Here is a 22,918-nt window from a genome sequence, read left to right on the forward strand (position 1 = left end):
AAAGCCGCTCTCACATCAGCCACAGCCGAAAGCAACACCTAAGGTGGGATTTACTGCCACATATGTGCTGGGGAGATGTGGGGACCCATTCTGCCTGGCTAATGTATTAAATTTCATGTTATACGATGCACGGGGCTCTCTGAGCACGGCAATTCCCTCTTTCTTCCTGTATGGATTTATACTGCTAAGTGGATGGATTTTCTGCTTGGCAGGGATGCTCCCTGGGGACCTTCCCGAGTTAGAAACATCTCTGCACATCTGTAGGCAATATCGCTGGGGCACCCTGTGACTGGGATTTTACAACACCCCTTGCTTTATGGACTGCTGCTTGATGCAGACAGGCATGATGGAGGGGCTGACAAATAACTTCCTGCAGCCGGCAGTGGGACTCCCGATGATGGAGGGTGCCTGGGACTGGGCGCAAAAGCCACCACTTTCCATCAGCCCTGTGTACAGGAACACCGCTCCTTTGGTTTCTAAAATGGCTGGAGAGGGGCAGGTTTCCTCTCTGTTTAACGGCCTGAGCTCGTGTGCCTGTGACTGGTTCCTAGTCAGCCTTAGCATGGACTGGGAGAGCCTGGTAGAGATGAAAGCATTCTGTCTGTGATACTTCCCCCAGGCAAAGGCTGGGCCTGACATTTTCTTCTCTGCCAAGAGAAGCTTCTTCCCCCTGCCCTGAGAGCCATCTGCTATGGCTGATTACCCTGGCTTTTAATGCTGTGAATCCATAATTAGTGCATAATTAATTACCAGATGTTTTTAACACTAATGAAACATTAATAAATGATGAAGGCATGTTGTCTGGTAATGGGACATTAACCAGTGAACCAGGCCAGCATGCAGGGGAGTACTGTCTGAGCAGGAGGCAGGGCTGCATGGGGCTGAGCTCTCCTCTAGCAAAGCCTCAGCACAGCAAAAACCACAGTAAGAACCTGGTGGGAGCTGGTGCTCACTTGGTGCTGCCTTCAGGGCTGTGAAAATCCTGGGCTGTTGTCATGTTATATCCATCCATCCATCCATCCATCCATCCATCCATCCATCCATCCATCCATCCATCTCTTTTTGGAAGGCATGAGGCCCAGCATCAGGCAAAGGCAAGGCCAGATGAGAGCAGCACACAGGCTGCTCCTGTGTGCCTTCTTCCATCCCATCCATCCCCAGCAGACCTGGACAAACAAGAGGGCAAAGGGATTGCTGGTGTTCACCGATCTGAGACCAGCACAGGCTGCCTGTATCCATATGCATATGAACACATGAGCCCAGCAGCCTCTACACTGGCAGGAAACTGGGGCACGTGCTGGGGAAACGGAGGAGCAGACCCCATTGCACTGCATCCTGCTCCTCAGTCCAAGCTGTCAGTGGAGGCTGTCCCTACACACAGTCCTTGTCAGCACTGTCACATGGAAATTTAATTCAAAGCATCTGGGCCAATGCCATTTTTCTGATGTCAAATTATTAATCAGACAAGGAAAGTGCATTAATCGGGACTGTGTCATCTCCTGCCTCTAGAGATGCCCACAGCTCTGTCCTCTCACCTCCCTAGGAGGTACCTGAATGCAGCCAGAGCTTGAGGATGCACTACCCATGAATGGGTACAAGCAGCAGCCAGCTACTTCACCACAGCGTGGATGCCACATGGTGTGCTGACACCCAACCACGGGTTTCCAGAGGTGGGCATCCCACCACCATTCTTACACCCTCTTGAAGTGCTCTGAAGGCCAGGTTTTGTGCACCAAACCCTCCTGTCCAGAGAGGAAATAACCCAGAGCTGACAGTGGTCATGAAATGATCATTTAATGAAGACCGTCTCTCCTGGCGCGCGTGTGTGTGTGTGCGTGTGTCTGTGTGGGCTTTATTTTTTTCTTCCCTCCATTATTTTTTTTGTTTGTTTCTTTCTTTTTTTTTTTTTTTGTTTTTTTTTGTTTTTTTTTTATATATATACATCTATAAAAAATTCAAATACAGCATGTCAACAGTTGGAATACTAGGACGTACGGTATTAAATACTGCGCTCGGGTTTGGGCAGGGACAAGAGGAGCTGTCTTTACAAAACAGGGCCTGGGCGGGACGGGGAGGAGAGCAGAGTGCGACTGGGACAGCCAGGGACACTGGGGGGCAGGTCTTCGGGGCTCCAGCTCTAAGGGGACGGCAAAGCTATTCTTATTTTGCTGAAGAGTAAGACAAAGATGTTGATGGAGGTGATTCCCTGTATCCAACGTGGTTGAAAGAGAGTGGGGGCGTGGGGACGGGGAGGTGAAGGCTCCTCTGGGTGCTGCTGGGCGCTGGCTGGAGGGGCAGGCTCCGCGATGCTCTGCAAGGGGCTGCTGGGGGGAGCCTAGGCTTTTGTCGCTGTTTTGATCCCCTTTTATCCCCATGAAAACCGAGCCAGCTCCCGAATCCCCATTGCACTCCTGAAAGCCACCAGTTCATCCCTCCACCATCCCCTCGGAGGGGACCGAGCCCTCATCCTGCACCCCTCCAGCTTTTCCACGCCATCAAGAGCTCAGGGGGGAGTGAGTCCGGTCCTCGGGGTGCCCCCTTTGGCCGCAGGTTGAGAGCATCCCTCCATCCCCGTCCCCGTTTCCCATCCCCTCTTCCGAGCGCGCCATCTCTGTCACCCGCGTCCCGGCGGCGCGGCGCTGGCACGTCTTTGGCATGGCGGGTTAGCTGTATGAGCGATGGCGGGGCTGGCCCGCGGGATCCGGGGCTGCGGCACGGTGCCCGGGCGCGTTGCGCCTTGCGAGAGTGGGGCGGAGTGGGTGACATGGGGACACGTGCATGTCCTCGCTCCGGGCTCTCGGCGAGGATTTTTGGGGCAGGTCCTCCTGGAGGGGGGATGGTGGCTCTGTCCTCCTCCGCAGCGATGGCGAGAAGCGTGATACGTCCTCAACGTGTGCAAAATCGAAGAGATAAAGAGACTCAGAACGGGCAGGGTGCGGAGGGAGGGTGGTGGTGGAGGTGGCGGTGGCTGTGGGAGGTTGTCTCCGCTGGGCTGCGACAGATGGGGATCTGTGATGAGGAAGAGAAGGGTCACTCATCCTCCTGCCAGCTAGCAGGAGTGTCCAGCTACTGACACAGCTCTGGGGATACGCTGAGCTGAATATGGCTTTTTCCCCAGGAAGAAATGCACACCTCCTCAGAACCTGAGCACGCAAAACCATCACTTCCACCTCCTCCCAAAGGACCCTGCCCTTGCACCGCTGTCTGCGTGACACCACCTCTGCTATTGCCACCACTAATATCATACATGGGGGTGATGCACCCAAAGGGAAAGGACCATGGGAATTGCCATGGGTCATGTAGACTCACAGAACCATAGAATTGCTCAGGTGGGAAAAGACCCTCAAGTTCATAAAGTCCAACCACAACCTAAACATCTGCCCTAAATCTAACAATTCTCTGCTAAATCATGTCCCTGAGCACCACATCCAAATGTTTTTTCAACACATCCAGGGATGGTGACTCAACCACCTCCCTGGGGAGCCCATTCCAGTGCTTAACAACCCTTTCCGTAAAGAACTTTTTCCAGATATCCAACCTAAACCTCCCCTGGCACAACTTGAGTCCATTTCCCCTCATCCTGTCACCTGTCACCAGTGAGAAGACACCAACCCCACTCTCAGTGTTGTGCACCTTTCAACATTCTGCCTCAGTATGTGAGAGGCTGTTTGGTGCACTTTCTGGTGCCTCCTGGTGGGTGGCACATCCTTTATGCCCCATCTCTGCTGAACATGAGCATCTAAGCCCAACTCCTTTGCAAGCTTTGCAGAAGGTGTCTGAAAAACCATGTCCAGCTATCTTCACCAGAACACCCGATTTGGAAAAGCAGCCATGTTGGGTTTATTGACAAAGAACTGCAAGCAAACCCAAGTGCTTCCTACCCAACAGCCGTCGCCCACAGGCTGCTCAGCGTCTCCTTCCCAACCATGCTACAGACCCTGAGCTCTTCACGCCCTTCCAGCACCCACCCCATCCCTCATGCCCCCATTTGGGGCATACTCACTAAATAAAGAGGACACCATAGGCAGCCAAGACCAGTCCAGCTGTCCAACACACTGCCACGGCGCCACTGCCCACTCCGGCCCCCTTGTCGCAGATCTTGGTGGTGGGGGGCGGCATGAAAGAGGAAGTGCTGGTGCTCGTCGTCTCTGCAGGGAGGGAGAGTGGGTGGTGAGAGGAGCTGGGGCCCCCTAGGATGTTGCCCACAGGAGTAGGGCAGCATCCCATCCCCACACTGCCCAACGGTGCTACTCTAGGGCCAAGCTGGATGGAGAAGATGATGAGAATGGAGACAGCGTGGTCTATGGGACTTTCTGTTCTCTAACAGTAGACCCAGAGGGTTCCAGAGTGCCTGGCAATGAGTGTCCCCCAGTGCTTCCCAGCCACCCCACAGCTGGTGCCAGTCAGGGGAACCGGCGCAGGGCACGCTCCCATCCTTCTGGGAAGCCAAGGGCCGATAACGTGCATTTGGACACGGTCCCAGCTCTTTCCTAGAAACAGAGGCTTGTTAACTTGGGGGCTTTTATTTCTAACTGGCATCGCTCCGAGCCATTGCGCGGGGTTGGAGCTGTGGAGGAGAGGAAGAGCTGGAGATGGTGGGGGGCAGCACTCCAGCAAATACTAATAAATCCAGAGCCCTGTCGTGGCACTTGGAGCACTCCAGTGAGGAAGATGCCAGAGCTAGGTGTGCTGAGTCAGCACCTCCTGGGCCATTCCAACCATGCAACGGGGCCACAGGCTCGTGAAGGCACGTGGTAAAGGGCTGTGCCCTCCTCTGCCACACACCCCCAGTGCTGGGGTCTCCATACCCCGGACTCCTGAGTGTGGGGTGTTTGTGCTGGGTGAGGGTCTCACCTGTGATCTGAACCTCCGTGGTGAGGTGCTTGGGCTCCTCCGTCCAGGGGGTGGCATGCACAGCCACGCTCCAGTCGCTCCACGTGCCGATGTCGTTGTCTTTGGCGGCCACCTGGATGATGTACTCCTTGCCAGCATAGGCATCTGTGATGGTGTGTGACGTGCCATCCGACAGCTCGACCTGCGGGCAGGTGGGGATCAGGCAGGGGGTGCTGGGGATGGGAGGCAGCCAGAGGAGGAACTCCGGCAGTGGGAAGTATGAGATGATCAGTGTGTTTAGCCCAGCTAGAGGGTGATAAAGAGACTGGTTTACATTACTTTTTTTTTTTACCCCCATAGGGAGAAAATATCATCTAAAGGCAAAGCAAGGGGGTAAAGGGCTGGGATTGAAGCTGGCTGTGCATAAATGGAAATAGGCAGAGTGTTAATCCTGATATCCACATGTCCCCATGCATCCTCCAAACCAGACTGGAAGTTTTTCTGGGGTGGTTTGGGCCAGAGGTATGATCACTGTGCAGCACAAGGACACACAGGGAGATGCTCCAGCTCCAGCTAAGCCAAGGGTGCAGTGAGTCCCCAGATCTGCAGAGCCAGAGTGGAGTTGCTTCCTCTAGAGGTCACCATAAACTAGTAAATGTGTGGGCAGTTCTGCTCGGACATATTGGGATGTGGGGATCAGGGTAGCCTGGCATTGACAGTCCATGCATCAACATTCTTTCAAGACTGAGAGGAGGTTCCCTTGCCAGCACATCTCCAGCAACCCCACTCCTTCCCCTCCTGGGGACATCTGATCCACTTGGCGATATGTCCTGATAGAAATGCATCCACACTGCAGTGTCACTGTTGAGCAATCACACAGTACTGACAGCAGAGGAAAGCTCAGCACTGACACAACATGTCAGGGATAACACCAACCTGCATCAGACTCCTGTGGTCACCAAAGGGACCCCTGCGGGAGAGCGCTGTGCATCATTTTGCAGCCTTCCTTGAGGTTCATCATTAATACCCACTGGTTTCATTTCCCATCCATCCTAATTGCGTCTGGCTTGGAGTAGCACGGGGCCACACAAACCCTGCATGACCATGGACACCCCTTTGTGCAGCCTTCTCCTCCCCACTCGCCCAGCTGACACGAACCACCTTCCCTCGCAACACATGTTGATAATAAACATGTCCAGGGGGGATGAGGGACTGACACAGCCCATCTGCTCAGGAGGCAAAGGGGGGGACATGGTGCTTGGCCTCTGAGCCTGCTGATGGCTTCAAGCCAAGCGCTGTGGTCCCAGTGGCTCTGAGCAGCTCTGGGGGCAGGGACATCTGCGTCCATATGTGGAGTCCTCAGCACAGGAGAGACATAGACCTGTTGGAGCACACCCAGAGGAGGGCCACAAAAATGATCCAAAGGATGGAACAGCTCTCCTATGAGGACGGGCCGAGAGAGCTGGGGCTATGCATCCTAGAGCAGGGAAGGCTGAGGGAGACCTGAGAGCAGCCTTTCAGTATCTGAAGGGGAGCTACAGGAATGAAGAGGACTGACTCTTCAGCAGTATCTGTCATTACAGAAAAAAAGAGAAGTGGCCTCAAGCTCAATATTTAGGTTGGATACAGAGAAAAAATCTTTTACGGTGAGGGTAGTGGGGCACTGGAACAAGTTACCTGGAGATGTGGTTGATGCCTTATCCTTGGAGACTTTCAGGTCAAGGTTGGATCAAGATCTCAGAGCCTGATCTAGCTGTGGATGTCCCTGCTTACTGCAGGGGGTTGGAATAGATGACCTTTAAATGTCTGTTCCAACTCTAAGGATTCTATGATTCTATGACATTATTCAGGGAAGATCCCAGAGCATTTTTTGTGCCCAGTGAGCCCCAGAACTCAGCCTGGGATGCAGATGGTGGGAGCAGATGGTGGCTGAGGCTTCAGGAGACAGCAGCAAGGTGGGCAATGCTTCCAGGAGCAGAAGGCTCCAGCACAGCATCCCACTGCCCAGGGTAACACTGACAGCTGAATTTTATTAAGAACTGGTTCAACAGCAAGAGAAAGATAGAGATGAAGACTTCAGCCTGGTTCTTGCTTGCATCCCAGAAATTGAAAAGAGCTGAACAGCCAAGGGGGCTGCACCACTGGGATGCAGCACAGTCAGTGTGCTGATGTGGCAAGGATGTCCTGACAGTGCATCTCAGCATGCATGGGGACACTGTCCCTGCCAGGGATGTGTGCCTTGGCAGAACTGCCTGGCTAGTGACTGGTGTGGTCAAAGCCATCACCCTGCTCCTTGCAGGGATATCAGAAAGGAGGGAACCCATTCTGAGAAACAATCAGCCCTCTTCCCATCTCACCTGCACAGCATGTTCAACATCCTAGCACAGATTTAATCTTTTTGTTACACAGATATCACCCTCAGCTTTTATAAAGCCACTAAGTTCCCCACTAGAGAAGGGGATGCTTTGCTTTTTCACTGTGGGCAAGAGCCTTTCTGCCCCTGTTGTCTCTCTGAGAGCTGCCTGCAGCCTGCCGCAAGCCAGGCTTTGTGCTCTCAGGTGCTCCCAGTGGCTTGAAGCCTCACATCTGCAGCACATCTGGAGCAAAGGGTCTTCTGCCGCCCGCGAGGTGCGAAGTTGTTATCAAATCCACAGGGGAGCAAGGAGAAAGGTGTGTGTCTGTCTCAGCACTGCACTTTTTGGGCTGGGAAGAGGGATGCTTAGCCCTGCTTATCCCTGCACATGGGGCATGAGTTCTGTAGGGAAGAGCAAAAGCACTGAGCCAGGGTCTGACCCACTGGCACAAGTGCAGCTGATTAGGGTGCCAGGTTTAGGGTGTGTAGGCTTCAATGCTGGAAGCAGGTGCAGTGTTTGGGATCATTCAGGCAGAATTTGTCTTTAATGCCTGCTCATCATTCTGGGACTCCAGCAGATACTTCTAATGCCTCAGCCAGGATCAGAGGTCAGAGTGTGCCACGGTGCCTGTTCCCTGTCCCCCCACCGCCCTGCTTGGTGTCAGGAAGGGCATCTGGAGCTGTGCTATGGCACTCCTGGGTGACACTGGGAACATGAAAGGGAGAGCAGCTGTGGTCATCACAGGATGTCGTTGTCCTGCTGGGGCAAAGGATGTGACTGCAGCTGCCTGCACAGGGGAAATGTCTTCAAGGAGAGGCCTTGCATGGAGCAGAGATAGGCAAGACTTCAGCCCCCAGTATGGCTCTGTGCTGGGCTTTACTGTTTTCCAGCCTGCTGAAGAGGCAAAGAACCAGCCCTCGACTGCCTCTCATCCGTATGGCCAGAATTAGGTGCTCCCTTCCCAGGGCACAGTCCTGCAGGAAAGGAGTTTGAGCTCCTCTGCCCCAAACCCAAGCTGGATCAGGGTGCCCAGCAGAGATAGGCTCCTAGCACCTAGTGCTGCACATACAGCACTTGAAAGAATGTCCTCAGCACCTGCTTTTCCTGCTGCCCTCCAGATGCAGCTGGCCTGCAGCTGAATGTTTGCAGATGGGACTATGGGGTCATGGGGATGCTCCCCAAGACCCAGGATGAAGCATCTTCCTTGTGGGATCTTGGAGGATGCTGTCCTAAGCTATTTAGACAGCAAATAAAAAGGGAAGGTGTAGGGTACAGCATCCATCATACATAGGATGTCCTGAAGTGCAGTTCAAGTTTTCCAAAAGGCATTTCTGAGCTAGGGGATATATCAGAGAGGGAACAGCTTTGTCATGGTTGATGAGAAAGTCCATGAACGGGTGCCTGTGTCTCAGCACAGAAATGCAGCAGCAGCAGCAGATGGGAAAACACACAGGTTCCAACTGGACACAGAAAGGGAGAGGCAGCGAGAACAGACTGGGGAGGACACGGAGGGATGTTTGGGCACACAGCATCAAAGGGAGAGGGAGAAATTCCTTAATCCACATCCCTGTCACACAGAGAAAAAAGTTGGAGGAAGGCTGAGCATGGTAATTTTTTTTTTTGGCTGGAGGGGTCTGCATTTTGCAGCCTGCCTTTGTGCACCTGCCAAAAGTCACTCTGGCTGGCTGTAAAGCGCTGCCCAGATTAATGAGGGATCAGCAGCCAGTGCAATGCAGAGCTATTAGCATTGCAAAAAAACCCCACCAAAACAACAACAAAAAACCACCAGAGAGAAATGAAAAAGAGCCCTTGAGCCCCAGTAATTCAGCAGTAATTCAGCCTACATCTTGCCTAGGGCAGCATGGGCTGGCATTCTGCAGGTCTCCATCCTTGGGACACTGTACACACCGAGCAGTGTCCATCTCTCATCCCATGGCTAACACAAGTTTAAAGGGCACTGTATCCTCCCACACAGTGAAGCGGAGGCTAAGGCTGTGATTTCCCCCTGTGCTCCCGTAGCCTGCCAAGGTGCCCTGGCAGTAAAAAGGTCACAGTGTGTTCTGCTCCCAGTCAAGCTCTATTTCCATTCTGTGCTGCCAGGAAGCAACTACTGGTGAACAGGGTGATGCAGTACAAGGCTGATACCTGGATGATCTCCAAAAGGAGAGGACCTCAGCCCTCCCTGCCCTGCAGCTGGGCTTGGTGTTGCGATGTGCTGGAAGGCAGTGAAGAAGGGAGGACTGGATGACTCTTTGCATCCCACACAAAAATGTGTTTGCAGCTCTACTTTCCATTCCTCAATGCCTCCCGCTCTCCGCTGTGACTCCTGGAAGGGGTTTTCTCCTGCTCCAAACCAGGGTCAACCCCGTGAGCTGGGTCACAGCAAACAGTTGCTGCTGCCTGTGAAATGATGTCAGCAGGGGCAAGGAAAGGTTTTGTTTTCCCCCTTTTGTCTGGAAATCATATAGGTCTGACATTCATTACTAATAAAAGAGACCCCAAACGTCTCCTCCTGTGGCACTGCGGGAATCAGTTTGGTTAACCCCAGACAAAACTTTCTCTCTCCTTCAGTGATAACTGAAAGGTTGGTAAAAGTGAAGGACTCTCCTCCCCCTGTGCCTCCTCCCTGCCAGCCAGGCAGTGGATAAGTTCCAGGGAGGTCTGAGCCATTGTCCCTGCAGTCACCCCCCAAAAAAGACTGCAGCACACAGCTCAGCTCCAGCTATTGGCTGGGGAGGACGAGTAATTGCAGGGCTCCTCCGCAGCTTGGCTTGTTTCACACCAGATGAGGCTGAATGGCTCCCTTCTGGCTTAAAATAAAGAGCATCTTTGAAAGCACAGCTGTAATCTTGTTAATAATGGGACTCTGTCTCCGGATACGTCTTCCCCTCCTGCCAAGCGACAACTGTCAGAGCTTGCTTTGCTTGCAGCCACAGGAGGATAGGGCTGGGATGCTCAGGGCATTCAGCACCAATCTCCAGGCTCCGGCTGCAGATGCATTTACCATGCAAAAGCTTCCTCCTACTGCTGGGGCCACAGCAGATGGGACTTCCACCTCTGTGGCACCTCTGCTCTGCCTGTCCCATACCAAACTGCAAGCGACGCTATTCCAGCCTCAACATTTCACTTCCTCCTACCTCCTATTGATTCTTTTTTTTTTTTCTTTCCCCTCTTTTTTAATCACTGACTTTGCAGCCAGGAGGGGAAGGAAGAGAAGTGTCGCAGTAAAAGCAACCAGGCGTGAAGCTTTAATGGCGCTGGGTCAGGGTGACCTCCCTGCCAAGGCTGCCTAGCGAGGAGGGGAAATGCAGGCAAAGCAGCACGGGGATGCAAACAGGCACAAAGAAGTGTGGTGTCACAAAGTGACACTGCTGCCATCCCAAAGGGGATGCGGCTGCAGCAGGCGGTCACATTAATTGCCTTCCCAGCTCCTTCCTCCCCTTGCCCATCACGGGCAGTGATGTATACGATTAGGACATACTTCTGCGTTATGTTAGCCTGTGAGAGTCACACATTTGGTAAAAAATGTTGGTTTGCTTGGGGGAAATATCCTTAAACCCACCCACACAGCAGACCTTGCACAGACCGCTGCTCACGGCCACCTAACATCCTGGCAAGCCATGAAGATCTCCCCTTGATGTTCTAAAGAAAGCTGTTTCCAGCCTTTGCAAATGCTTACAAACACGTCTCTAATGCTTCCAAAACAGAAGATGAAGGAGAAAACCCCATCGCATTATTAGCTTTAAACATCTCATGACCTTTTTCTGCAAATCTGAAGATGCACGGTTCGTTAACATTTCGTGTTGTCAGCACGGCCAATGCGTTCAATTAGACTTCACAACGGCATCTGCAAATTGCTGGCAGCTCACCAGAGGAAATCCTCCCTTCCTTCCTTGGCTGCCAGTCCTACAACTACCTCTGAGCATTGCCACATTCCTGCGCCTGTGCACCAACCCCGCCAGTGCTCAGCGCATGTCATCTCCGCTAGAAACAACCATGGAGAGATCCTGATCCAGGTGATACCCCTGAGCAAGAGTAGATCTGGTGCACGAGCTGTGTCAGGCTCCCTGACGTCACCTGGGACATCCCGGCTGTGTGGGGGAGCATGTGCATGGCCAAGGACCTGCATGCCATCGCATCCACGAGTGTGCACACAGCTGCGCTCGTGGGCAGCCTGCAGGCATGCACAGAGATAGCTGCTGTTGTGAGTTAACCGAAGGAGCCTGTAAAACCAGAAACAGGCTATTAGCAATCCATTAGGAAAGGGTATCCAGTTCCAGCCTAGGTAATCCATTAGAGGAACATCTGAGAGCATTAGGAGAGCTCGCTTGGGGCCAGGATGGGGCTATAAAACAGAAGAGGAAACCATGCTAATCTGGCTTGAATTACAAACTTAAAAGCAGGAGAAAAATAAAGGATACCCTGAACATTTAATGTTTTATATTTAGGAGACAGAACATGAGATTCTGCCAAAAGGAGAGAATGGAAAAATCTGTTTAGGCTACAAATATCTCATCTCTCTTCATGCAGGAAAGAAACTGCCAGCCCCTCTTCCAGAAGGGAAGAGTGTGACGTTGAAGCTGCTCAGCTTTCTGGGTGAGCTCGGTGTCGGTGAGACAGAGTGATCACCCAATGTGACACAGAGTGGTTGTGTGTCCTGCACAACTGGCAAATGCTTGTGCTGGGTTCAACAGAGCTGCTGTGAGATGTCACGACAGCCCTGCTGCAAGCAGCATCCCGCACACGTGGACACTCATCGTCTCTCTGTGCTAATAAATCCCAGAGCATGCAGTAATAACTCCCAGAGCAAACTCCAACACGAGAGCTGCTAAGTGGCCTGAGCGGAAATTCATTGCTGAGCTCAGAGAAAGGGGGGGCAAACGGTGTGCTGAGGCTGAAACGCACCTTTGTGAGCACTCTGCCATGTCAAGGAGGGGAGGAGGGTCCCCACTGTGCCCCTTGCTCTGCACCTCCCAGGCTGGCTGTCCCTGGGGAAGATGCTGTGCAATGATAGCTGGCTCACCCAGCAGCACTCTTGATAAGATCCACTGTTCCCGCCACGGACGGCTTCATCTTCTGGTGCCAAGGCCTGGCATTATTAAAATCCTGAAAGGAAGAGCCTGGGAGAAAGCAGACGCTGATTGAATCAGGCCCTACAGTATTCGACAGCTCGACATCCATCTGATCCTATTAGTGCTCATTCAGTCCTGTCTGCTGAGGTGCTGTGCATAAATCAGCCCCTGTGCAGATAATGGGAGGCGGAGGGGAGGAAGGAATTGCAGCTTTTGCCAAGAAATGCCACGTGCAATGCGAGCATGGAGGGCTGTATCTCTAGCCAGTCTCTGGAGCTGTCCTCTAGTCCTGCTCTTACAGCAATGGACATTCCACACAGCACTCAGGAAAACCTTCCCCTCAGCACAAATTAACACCTTGCTGTGCAAACACAGGTCATGCTTCATCCTATCTCAGGACACCAGTCCCTATAAGGAGAGACCTACCATCAATTTAGGTCATGCTGAGCTGGTCTTGGCTCCAGCAAGCCATAGCCTTCCCTCTCCTGGATAGATTTTGGGTGCTCCTTGGGCACTCTCAAGATGCCAACAAGCAATGGGTCTAGAAAAGCAGAGCTTATAGAATCACAGAATCATTAAGGTTGAAAAGACCACTAAGATCATCTATCATCAACCCATCCATCACTGCTATGCTCACTAATCATGTCCTTCAGTACCACATCTTGTTTCTTCAACACCTCCAGTGATGCTAAACTTCTAGGGCTCATAGCATCTGGCAACTCACTTTTGGGTGCAGACACCTAAATCTGCCAGGTATCCAGAGCGGCTAAGGGGGCTGTGGCTGAGCACACCCAAGAGTCCCAGAGCTCTGGCTCTGCAGCACTGCCATTCCTGGTGTTTGGGAACTGACTGAATTAGGTTTTGCAAATAGTTGATGAATATCTGATGAATAGTGGCAGTTTTCCTCTAATCACCCATAAATCAGATTTTTCATTATGCAATCAGTGGGGTAGGGATTCAGTAAGCAAGGCTGGTACTGCACTTGCTTACTAAGCAAATTATTCCCCAAACACGCTTCTCCATCAGCCAGTGACTGAGAAACAAGTCCTACAAAAGGCCGTGGATTAAGAGTGACACCAGTGGGACCACTGTGCCCTCCTGAGATGGTGAGCTTTCCAGCTCTCAAGCACCCACACTGAGGACTGCTCCCGCTCTGCAGCTTGGGAAGACAACTTTTGACTGCTCGAAAGCTGACTTTTGCAGCTGGGGTGCCTCACCCCAGTGTCTCCAGCACCTCCATGTATTTCCCACTGTGTACTGTTCTGTCCCCTCATGGGCTTAACCCCAACCCAATGCGTCGAGGCAGGAGACAGCCCATTGGCACATGTATCATGAGGACCAGGCTGCAGCTGGGGAAAACATCAGCCTTTTTCACAATGGTTTCATAAGTTGAAATAAGTGACTTTGCATTTCCTATTTTCCCATGCACTTTACCCCTTCTCCCACAGTTTGAATACTTTCCTCCTCAAAATGAAAAAACTCTTCCAACCATGCGAAAATCCAAACTCTCCCATCTCTCTCTTGTCCCAGCAGAGCGATTGGCAGCTGCTCTCTCCCTCCCTCTGAGAAGAGAAGGGCAGGGAGAGAGAAATGGGAGAAGACTCTACCAGCATCTGTCTGGTTTTCAAAGCCATCAGCAAAACACTTCAGTCTGAAACAAGACCTGCGCCACTGCCTTATCAAAGAAAAGCAACTGAAAGAGAAAAACCCACTGGGATGATGATGTCTTACAGCGACACAAGCACAGCACAAAGCCTCTCATTCCCTTTTCGAGACGTTTTTCTCCCTGAGAAGAGCTGTCAGGCAGAAAATCCCTCTCAGCTCCGCATCGCAGGTGAGCTCCTTGGGGATGGAACGCTGGCTCCCATTTGTCTCTTTTCTGGGCAAAATGCCTCATCAAGCAACCCGCTGCCACGCTTGCCTAATTGGCTTTCCTTTGGCCCATCTAGGAGATGTCGGGATGAGCCACACTGGTGCAGCAGCACCTCTCATCCAGCGGCAGATTGCTTTCCTTCATAAGTGGAGCATGCAAGCAGCATATAGCAAAGAAGAAAAAAAAAATCCTGTTCGTTATCTTCCTGCCGCTAACAAATGAAATCTGTCCTGCGGGCTGCCAAGGATTTCACTGACAATTTTTTTTTTTTTAAAGAAACAAGAAATAAAAGTAAGAAATACGATAACATCATGGCAATCGCTCCGTTGCTGACTGTGCCCTGAGTTACTGCAAACAGTATTTTATCTTCGGCTCAAAATCTAAATGTGGCAGAGGCACATTTAAATGCAGTGACATTTATACTTTAAATGCCTTTTACATCTTGTTGGCAGGTTTTATATAGAACATATGTATGGAAAACAGATACAGGCCACAGATTAAAATGCAAAAAGGGGAGAGCCTGCAGAGCCATTTATAGGCAGAATATGACTTAAAAGAAAGAGGAAGAAAAGGGAGGCAGAAAAAAAAAGAGAGGAAAAGGGGCTGTGTTGACAGGAAAGTGAACGTTTCTCGGTCCCAGGTCACCCCATCTTGCCAGCCTGCTGCCTCCTGCTCAGCATCACTTACGTGCTGCCACTGGTCCAGGATGAGGGGCCGATAACGCAGGAAGAACTTGAGGGGGAAGGACTCAGGGTCGGGCCAGGATGAGGGGTTCTGCCATGACACTTCCAGCCGCCTTGGGTTATTGGGCACAGGCTTGGCCACCACGCTCTCTGGAGGATCCGGCTTTACTGGAAGGGAAAAGAACAGCTGTTAAAGTCCCCCTGATTGGATGCAACAGGTCTTACAGTGGGGAGGTGGGTGAAAAGCCTGCCTAGGTGATGTGCTTTGGGGATGAGTAAGTCCAAGCGATGGCTCATCAGCTGTAGAAAATCACCTTTTAATGCGTATGGGACAGGAATATCCTGGCTCAGAATAATCAGCACTAAGGAGATGCCAGCACCTGGACAGAACAGAGAACATCCCTCCTCTCCACAGGTACCTGGGTGAGTGCAGGGAGCTTGCTGAGCCCTAACTCCATGCTTTCCTTGCTCCTCCAGATGGCTGGGAGGCTGACCTGCCATCAGATCTACTCACCTCTCAGCAGGCTGCAGTTTAGGGCTGGGGATTCCAGGCACTGACCCATTGCATGCAGCACAGGCAAACCCGGTGGTTTCTCATTCCTGCTCTGCTTCTGAGATACAGAGATATTTTTTCACTACCCAATAAGTATTTCAAGTGAATATTAATTGACTGTGCAACATGCTCAGAAGTTGCTGCTACTTTAAAGTGCTGGGATCAAAACCTAAATAGGCTGTGATGAACAGTGTTGCCTCTTGCAGAGTCAGCTTTGCTCCTCACCAAAAGTCTGCCCAGATCTCAACAGCTCAGACTCTCAGTTTGCAGCAGGAAAGCTCTGAGAAGTCTAAAATATGGGTTGTGCAGGGGCCTGGCAGCCAGGTTAAAATACACTCTCTCTGAGGAGCTATGCATGGAGATACCCTGAAGCTCTGCTGCAAACTTGGGAGCCAGGAAGGTGAAGGATTTCCGTGGGACTGCTCACAAGGCTCTCTGTGTTCACTAAGAATAGTGATGCAGGTGGTCACCTAATCACAGAATCACAGAATGGTGCTGTCCTGGGAGAGCTCTCAACACTCCCAAAATCCACATGAAGACTGCATGAAGAAACTGTCACTTCAGCCTAGAAACTGCCAGATAACGCAGTGCTCCTGATCTGACCAGAAACTTGTGAAGGCACCATCTCTAATTCCAATCACGCAGGAGAGATTCTGGGGTTGGGAAGAGCCTGACAGAGCTCCTGCAATGCACTCAGAGCCGTCTCCTCCCTGCTGGCTCCAGGGAGATGACATCTCCACAAGGGCTTTGCTTCCTCTGGTCAGTGAAGGGGGCAAGTGAGGCTTGAAGCTGTATGGGACTGGGTGCTCATGTGAGATGGCACTGCTGCAGAAACTCATGTGCTTGCCACTCACTGCCACTTTGCAAGGGGCGGGCTGGAGCTGGGCAGTGCAGGCAATCTGTGCACGAGGTTTTTGTAGTCATCACATTTGAGGACAGGAACTGTGTGAGGCAGGCAGGAGCTGTGGAGGGAGGGATGATTTGCTGGGACTGCAATGCTGAGCTACTCCAGATGGCTGCGTAATTCCCTTGCTCGCTTTGAATCCCCGGGCTTGGGCTGGACATCAGCTTCCATCCATGGGGCCTTGGAGGCCAAACACATACGGAAAAGTATAAATCCAGTGCTGGCTCACTGGGCTGGGTTTGCAAAACAAAAAATCTGTTTGGCTGAATGAATGCAGATGAAAGCAAACTGTGGCTCCACAGCAAGGGATAAAAGCACCAGGGTGGAGATGGATGCAATGGGATGTCACAGCTGTGAGGAGAGCTCCGGCATAACACAGGGAATGGGAAACGCCACTGGGTCAGGTTGGAGGAGAGCAAGGAAGGTGCCCTGATGCTGAGGGAGGAAGTCATCCCTTCATTTTTCAGGGACGTGACCCCCTCACATTAGAGGAGAGCTGTGCTGGCTTACTGTGAGCGTGGCAGAGCTCCCAGCTGCAGCGAGCCTTCAAACGTCACTGCGTCTTAATGGGAAAACCATCACAAGGGCTGCGTCTGCCTCCCCAGGTGTCCCCCTGGCTGTGGGACTCCTGCCCAGGCCTAAGAGAGGTGCGGCAGTGCCAGCCCCTCCCAGAAAACTCCTGCCATGTCCCTCCATCGCTGCGAGGATGTGGGAGCCAGTACATGGGGATCTACACCACCTCTGCAACTGGTCCAGTGCCTGACCTTGAAGGAGTGCTTCATCCTCCATAGCATCCCAAGTCCCTGCTCCCCACTCCTCCTTCCCCTGGCCTTTGTCTGCCCAGTCCATTTAAGCAGCAAATTGCAAGGCAAGGGCTGTCTGGCTGTACATCAGCGAGCATAATGGAGCTGTGTCCTCAGCACAGGCCCACAGGCAGTAATGTAATATAAGTAATAATAGTAATAATAATAATAATGGACGATGGGCATTAGGCTGAGTATTGGTTAAGCGGCTGCAAAACCAGATGTAATATTATCCCGCAGAGCTGAGGGAGCATCTCCACACATTCCTGAGAAGGAGACATGGGATTTGGTTGGGAGGCAGCTTCCAGCTCATTCTGCTTCGCTTTCGGGTTCAGAAACGGTCCTGCAGTTATCTCTTGTCTTTAGAACAGGACAGGCTTTGCCTAAAGGCTCTGCAGGCTCACGCTGAACCACAAGTGCTCATCGAAGGAGGTGCTGCCTGAGCACACACCATGTATCCATCCTTCTGCCCCATGCTGAAATGGATGCCTTGCGGACGTTAAATATCCCCTGGCATTTTCCCTGAGAAGAGGGACATTAAACTCCATGTCTTAGCCAAATGTCAGTCTACGTAATTTAATTCTGCCTCCCTAAGTAGTATGAATTGAACTGACCTTCTGTCTGGGCAACTGTAGACCCGTGCTCAGAGACTGAATTTCTTACAGGGGACAGCGCGTTCATCCTCACACAGCCCCTCTGCAACACTGTGCGTTCACTGCCCCGGAGATGCAGCGTGGACAATCGTGCGACCTCCCCAGGGTCACACAAGGGATGTGTGGCAGATGTGGAATGACACCACTGCCTGTGCTGCCACTTTCCGCCTGTCCTGAGCATATCCCAACAGCGTGGCATGGGGTGAGGTAAGAAAATCTGATAATAAACCTTTGTTTTATTATCTGCTCAACAATTTTTGGGTGAAATCCTCTGTGATCACACCTAAGCAAGCCCCTCTGCGCTCCCTTGCTTGTCTGCAGCCCTGCCATCTCGCCAGAATAATCAGTGCTGCCAATACATTTTTAATGCTGTGCATCTTCTCCGGCTAATTTGCCCTGTGTTTGCATTAAAAGAAAAAAAGGCGTTGCCACTGAGGTGGGATGCTGGCACTGTGGTGCTGTCCCCGCTCTGTGGCAGGATGCTCTTGGAGGTGGGGGATACATTCCTGAATCACATCAGTGTTCCCAGCAGTCAGAAGGGGAAGGGTAGCCCCTAGCACACTGTACCACTCCTGCCTGGCACCTTCCTCTGCCTCAAGCCCTCTCCTCTCTTCCTCCAGCCCTTCTCTCTCCTGGCTAGAGACTGGAGATGTGATGCCTGCAGGGTTTTGCACAGCCCTGCCCTCACCAAGTTCACCTTTATTAATATTTATACCTTTGCAGAAAACATAATTATGAAAACAATTTCCAGCAGTGAGACAGGGCAGGAGGCTGCCCGGATATCCTAGCAATGAAAGATGGGGGTCAGAGGGCTGGAAACCTTCTTCCAGTCATCACTAGGAATGGAAATACAGAGCAGCCCCTTGTAGCTGGCTGCTAACAGGCAGCATTGTGCAACCGCCAGCAAGGCATTGGCTCCAGATATCAAAAGAAAGCACCACTCATTTTCCACTCAATTAGAGTCCATCTTCCAAGCAGCTGGGGAGGGGATTTGCTGCTGAGGACTCTGGTGGAAGAGGAAGGAAGCAAAACCAAAAGAGATCACCTCTTCCCAGGGGTCTTTTTGTGGTTGGCCAGTGGGTGGTCCCAGCAGGCACAAAGTAAGGGCTTTACACCCCTGAACCCTTTGCAACAAGTCAGTGAAATAGTTTTGTTTCAAGCCTGAGGTTTCTCTGCACTTCCATCTAGCAAGGCAGAATTCAAAGATGAACTCTCTGACTGGTGACTTCTGCTGGGTGCCACCAACTGTTCTGGGGCACAGGCTCTACCCTGCACTGCTGCAGTTGCAGCTGCAGAGAGCAGATCTCCAGGAGTTGCAGACATGCAAGGCAACCTAGGGCTCTCCTACCACCAGAATCACCCAGGCAGAAATGCCAAGCAAAAGCAAAATACAGTAGTGCAGCACACTTGTTTTAATCAAAAATCAGGAAGGCCCAAGGAGAAGCTCGATGTGGGATACTTGGCTATTGCTGAGTTCATCCTGGAACATCTCTGCTACTCCTGCTGACTGCCTGCTTGATCACCTCTGCACTTCTTACACACTACAGCTGTAAAAAATGCTAAGGGGGAAAATTTCACAGCCATGCAGAACGTGGAGATTTTAAGGCTGGAATACATTGAAGCACTGTGCTGTCCCATCACCCCTTCCTTAAGTGCCTTTGAGCGTCTGCCATGGGGTACTGGGGGTCTCACACCCCCGCAACAGCTGGAACACATCTGGTGAAAGGCAGTGGTACTGCACCCATGCTAGCAGCTGGCCCTGCTCATTGCTGCTCTGACCCAGCTGAGTTCAGGCTCCTGGGCTGGATCTGGATTGTGCTGGTGCTGAGCCGGGTGTGCTTCCCGGGGGGGATGCCCCTGCTTGCTGAAGGGGGACCGGCAGATTCCTCCTGCAGAGGTGGTGCCGGCTGCTTTACTCAGGAGTGGCATCAGATGTTCTCCAAGCCAGGAAGGGCATGGGTGGGATGCAGATATTACAGGAGGATGCCCTGAACTCCTGGAGGAGGGAATGCAAGGAACTCAGAAAATGCAGCTTAATTGCTGCCCTGGGACTGTTGTCCGGAGGTTACCTTCATTTAAGGAGTGTATCTTCCACAAAGACAACAATTTCCATTTAAAAACACCCAAGTGACTAAAACTCCACCACTGCCCTTCTAAGCTCCTTGCTTTGTTATTAATGTTCACAATGCACCAAAGAATAGGAACTTTGGATGTGGATCACAGCAGTGGGGACACAAGAGGACAGTCCCAGTCCCTGCTCCAAAATAATTTCCCTGCTCTGTTCGGAACTGGCACCTTGTTTCTTGTTTGATGTTTTCCAGGACCTAGAGTAGAAAGGGAAAATCTGAGACAGCAGTGGAGCTCTTCTACCTGCACTCTGGCAATTCTGGCTGCTCAAGACTGGCACACGCAGCATGTCCGTAGCACTGACTGACTGCTGGCTGCATTTCAGAGATTCATTTATTTGATTTTCTGGTCCAGTAATTGCCTCATGTAAACAGCAAATTGTTTTTTGACTTGTTTCTGAATTCCTCTCTCTCATTTTTCCTGCTCTTTGAAAATGGACAATCTTGTCTCCTCACCAGCTGTGGTTTGCCTTCGGCAGGTGGCAAAAGCCCCGTGCTCAGCTCCCTGCTTTGCCACTTTCCCTCTGAACTGCTTGCTCCAGAATGGTCCACTATTGAAAGAGTTCCATCAGAAGAGCTGAGCCCTCTCTGCCTCTATTGGCGCCAGTCGGAGGCTGAGCAGTAGCCTTGCAGAAGTATGGGAGACGGGGCAGCACACATGCAGAGCTATTATGGCACCATGGTTGCTCCTGCTGCCTTGCAGAGCTCTGTTGGGCATTTATAGCCAGGGTGATGCGAAATACTCAGAGGATGACAGCAGCCACAGAGGGTCAGTTTTGCTCCATGTCCAGGCTGTGCTTGTGCTATGCATGCACATGTAATTGGAATTTGTCTTCCAAAGCCAATTCCTGCAAATTTGCTTCAAACATGAAGAAAAAACTTCTATTTTAGCAATATTCAGAGGTGTGAGAAGAGCATCGCCATGATTCCCCAGCCCTCTGCCCTGTGACAGCTGCTTCCCAAGACCCTAACTAATAGAAGCTTAGCACCCTGAGAAACCTGAGACCACAGAGGATAGCATCAGTCAAAACATCAGGGACCACATGGGGGCTGCTTGTCTGCACCCTGCCCTGCTCCCCCAGGATGCCCAGGTGTCGTATCCCTACATGGCAGCCCCTCCACCACACACACCACAGCATGAGCACACGTCCCACAGCAAAACCCAAATGCCACAATCCTTCGAGACTCTAGAGAGATGCCGGCATGGCTCATACCCCAGCTTTATCTCATGCATGGGCAGACAGAGACTTGGGACCCTGACACTTCCTTTGCCCATTGCTGCAGTGGGAGATGCAGTGCACAGATCAAACCAAACCCAACACTGGCTCAGAGAGGCCAGTTGCTGCTGTGGAAGTTACCTATGGCGAACTCGTCAAAGGTGAGAGTGGTGGAGTTTTTGCCCAGAGCATTCGTGACGGTCAGAGTAACCTTGTACTTCACTGTTGAGAAGAGCTGGAGGTATCTGATGTGACACCTGTTTTTGGGGAAGATGTCCTTTTCACAGACCATCTCTCTCGTGCCATGTCTGGAAGTAGGAGGAGAAGAGCAATTAGCTACAGGCCAGCACTCAGGGTGGGGATGCACACACACACAGCTGTAGAGCAGCAGTGTGGTGCACCCACTCTGTGCAAGGTCCCCTAATGCCAGAACCCCTTCTGCCACCCTCACGGGAGAGAACTTTGCATGAGGATCTGCTATTATGGACGGAAGTCTGCAGAGAGACTGGGGTGAAGGTGTTTGTGCTGGCCTCCAGAAATTGCTGCTGCTCTTCCCCTGTTCAGCTGCAAGGATGAGACCTCGCTGGGGCTAGGGTTGGTTCTGCCTCTCCTGTGGGAGGATCAGGATCTATCTTATTTCTGCTCAGGAAATAAGCCCCAAAAACAAAGGCGTGGTATTAGAAGGGTAGTTCCAGGACCCCTGCTCAGGGCGGTGGGTGATGCCATGCCATGGCCCAAACTGGCCACAGCCAGTTTTCAGGAGGGAGCATGGCTGTGCCAAAATTGCTGAAAAACAGAAGGTATGACCTCCACCACAGAGAAGTGGTATGGACAGGATGGACTTCAGGGGCACAGAAAGGGGATCTACGAGTCGGCCTCAGAGCCTTGAGGCCCCCAGATCCACACCTAGACCCATAGGTCTCTTTCCAGAGCTTAAGAACTCTAGTTAACATCCTAGGTACTGGGGCTTCTGAGCTTCAAGGCTTCCTTCTATGCCTGCCCCTAAGCAGGCCTGAAGGATTTTATGCCTTATATTCAACCCTCTAGGCCTTTAGGATTCCAGGCCTCACAGGCCTCTATGTTGGCAGTCACCTGTAGGGAAATGGGATCTTCCTTGGGACAAAGCCCCCATGCCAAGCACCCGTCCTAGGGCCCATCTTTCAGGCACTGACAGTACATACTCAGCACAGCTGACCCAAGCACTACTTGGAACCTGCTGTGGGGAACGAAGTGCTCTCCCTCCAAGGCACTTACATGACAGAGATGTTGAAGGAGTTGGGGATGTAGGTGGGGCTGGGCAGGTGCCAGCTGCAGTAGAAACCCTTCGGGTAGTTGTTGGACCGACACATCAGCACTGGCTCTTTTGGAGGGACTGTCAAGGAAAAAGAAAAGAGGAATTATTCATCCAGGTGGGCTTTATCACCAGCTCCTAAATACGGAGAGGTCCTTCCCCTTCAAGCACACCCCCAGGTCCAGCTGAGAGCTTGCCTCCTCCCCCAGCAGGTCACCAGTTCTGATGAGATAAAGGGTGGCAGAGAAGGTTGGCAGGTACTGGGGAAATTATCTTTGAGATCGCTACACAGAGATGATTCTGATGGGGAGGATGTGCTGCTCTCTTGACCCCATTAAGCTGCAGCGCTCACGGCTTTCTCCGTCATGTCCCCAGGGAGTGCTAAACTTCTTGTTGAGGGATGATCCTCAGGAAGACTTCAGGTCCTTAAAGGGATGGAGAAGGATAGCTTTGACAAGATGCAGAGAAGCAGTCTGAAACCAGCGGGGAAAATCCAGCCCTGCAGGAACAGCTGTACTGTTGCTCTCAGCAGTGAGGCAGAGCATCCTGTCCCCAA

General features: G+C 51.9%; 1 protein-coding gene across 1 annotated transcript in view; it reads right to left on the reverse strand.

The window, feature by feature from the left end:
* Window positions 1–1,778: 1,778 nt before the first annotated feature.
* CNTFR (ciliary neurotrophic factor receptor) overlaps window positions 1,779–22,918 on the reverse strand; it is a 170,974-nt gene continuing 149,834 nt past the window's right edge. The window contains exons 5-10 of the mRNA XM_052670628.1: window positions 22,326–22,443; window positions 21,213–21,379; window positions 14,820–14,983; window positions 4,855–5,035; window positions 4,004–4,148; window positions 1,779–3,009 (exon numbers count right to left, since the gene is read on the reverse strand). Of these exons, the coding sequence (XP_052526588.1) occupies window position 3,009; window positions 4,004–4,148; window positions 4,855–5,035; window positions 14,820–14,983; window positions 21,213–21,379; window positions 22,326–22,443 (776 nt within the window). The 3' untranslated portion in view covers window positions 1,779–3,008. The remainder of the gene's footprint in view (window positions 3,010–4,003; window positions 4,149–4,854; window positions 5,036–14,819; window positions 14,984–21,212; window positions 21,380–22,325; window positions 22,444–22,918) is intronic.

Source organism: Tympanuchus pallidicinctus, unplaced genomic scaffold (genome assembly GCF_026119805.1).
Source record: "Tympanuchus pallidicinctus isolate F22 unplaced genomic scaffold, pur_lepc_1.0 scaffold9, whole genome shotgun sequence".
Classification (NCBI taxonomy): domain Eukaryota; kingdom Metazoa; phylum Chordata; class Aves; order Galliformes; family Phasianidae; genus Tympanuchus; species Tympanuchus pallidicinctus.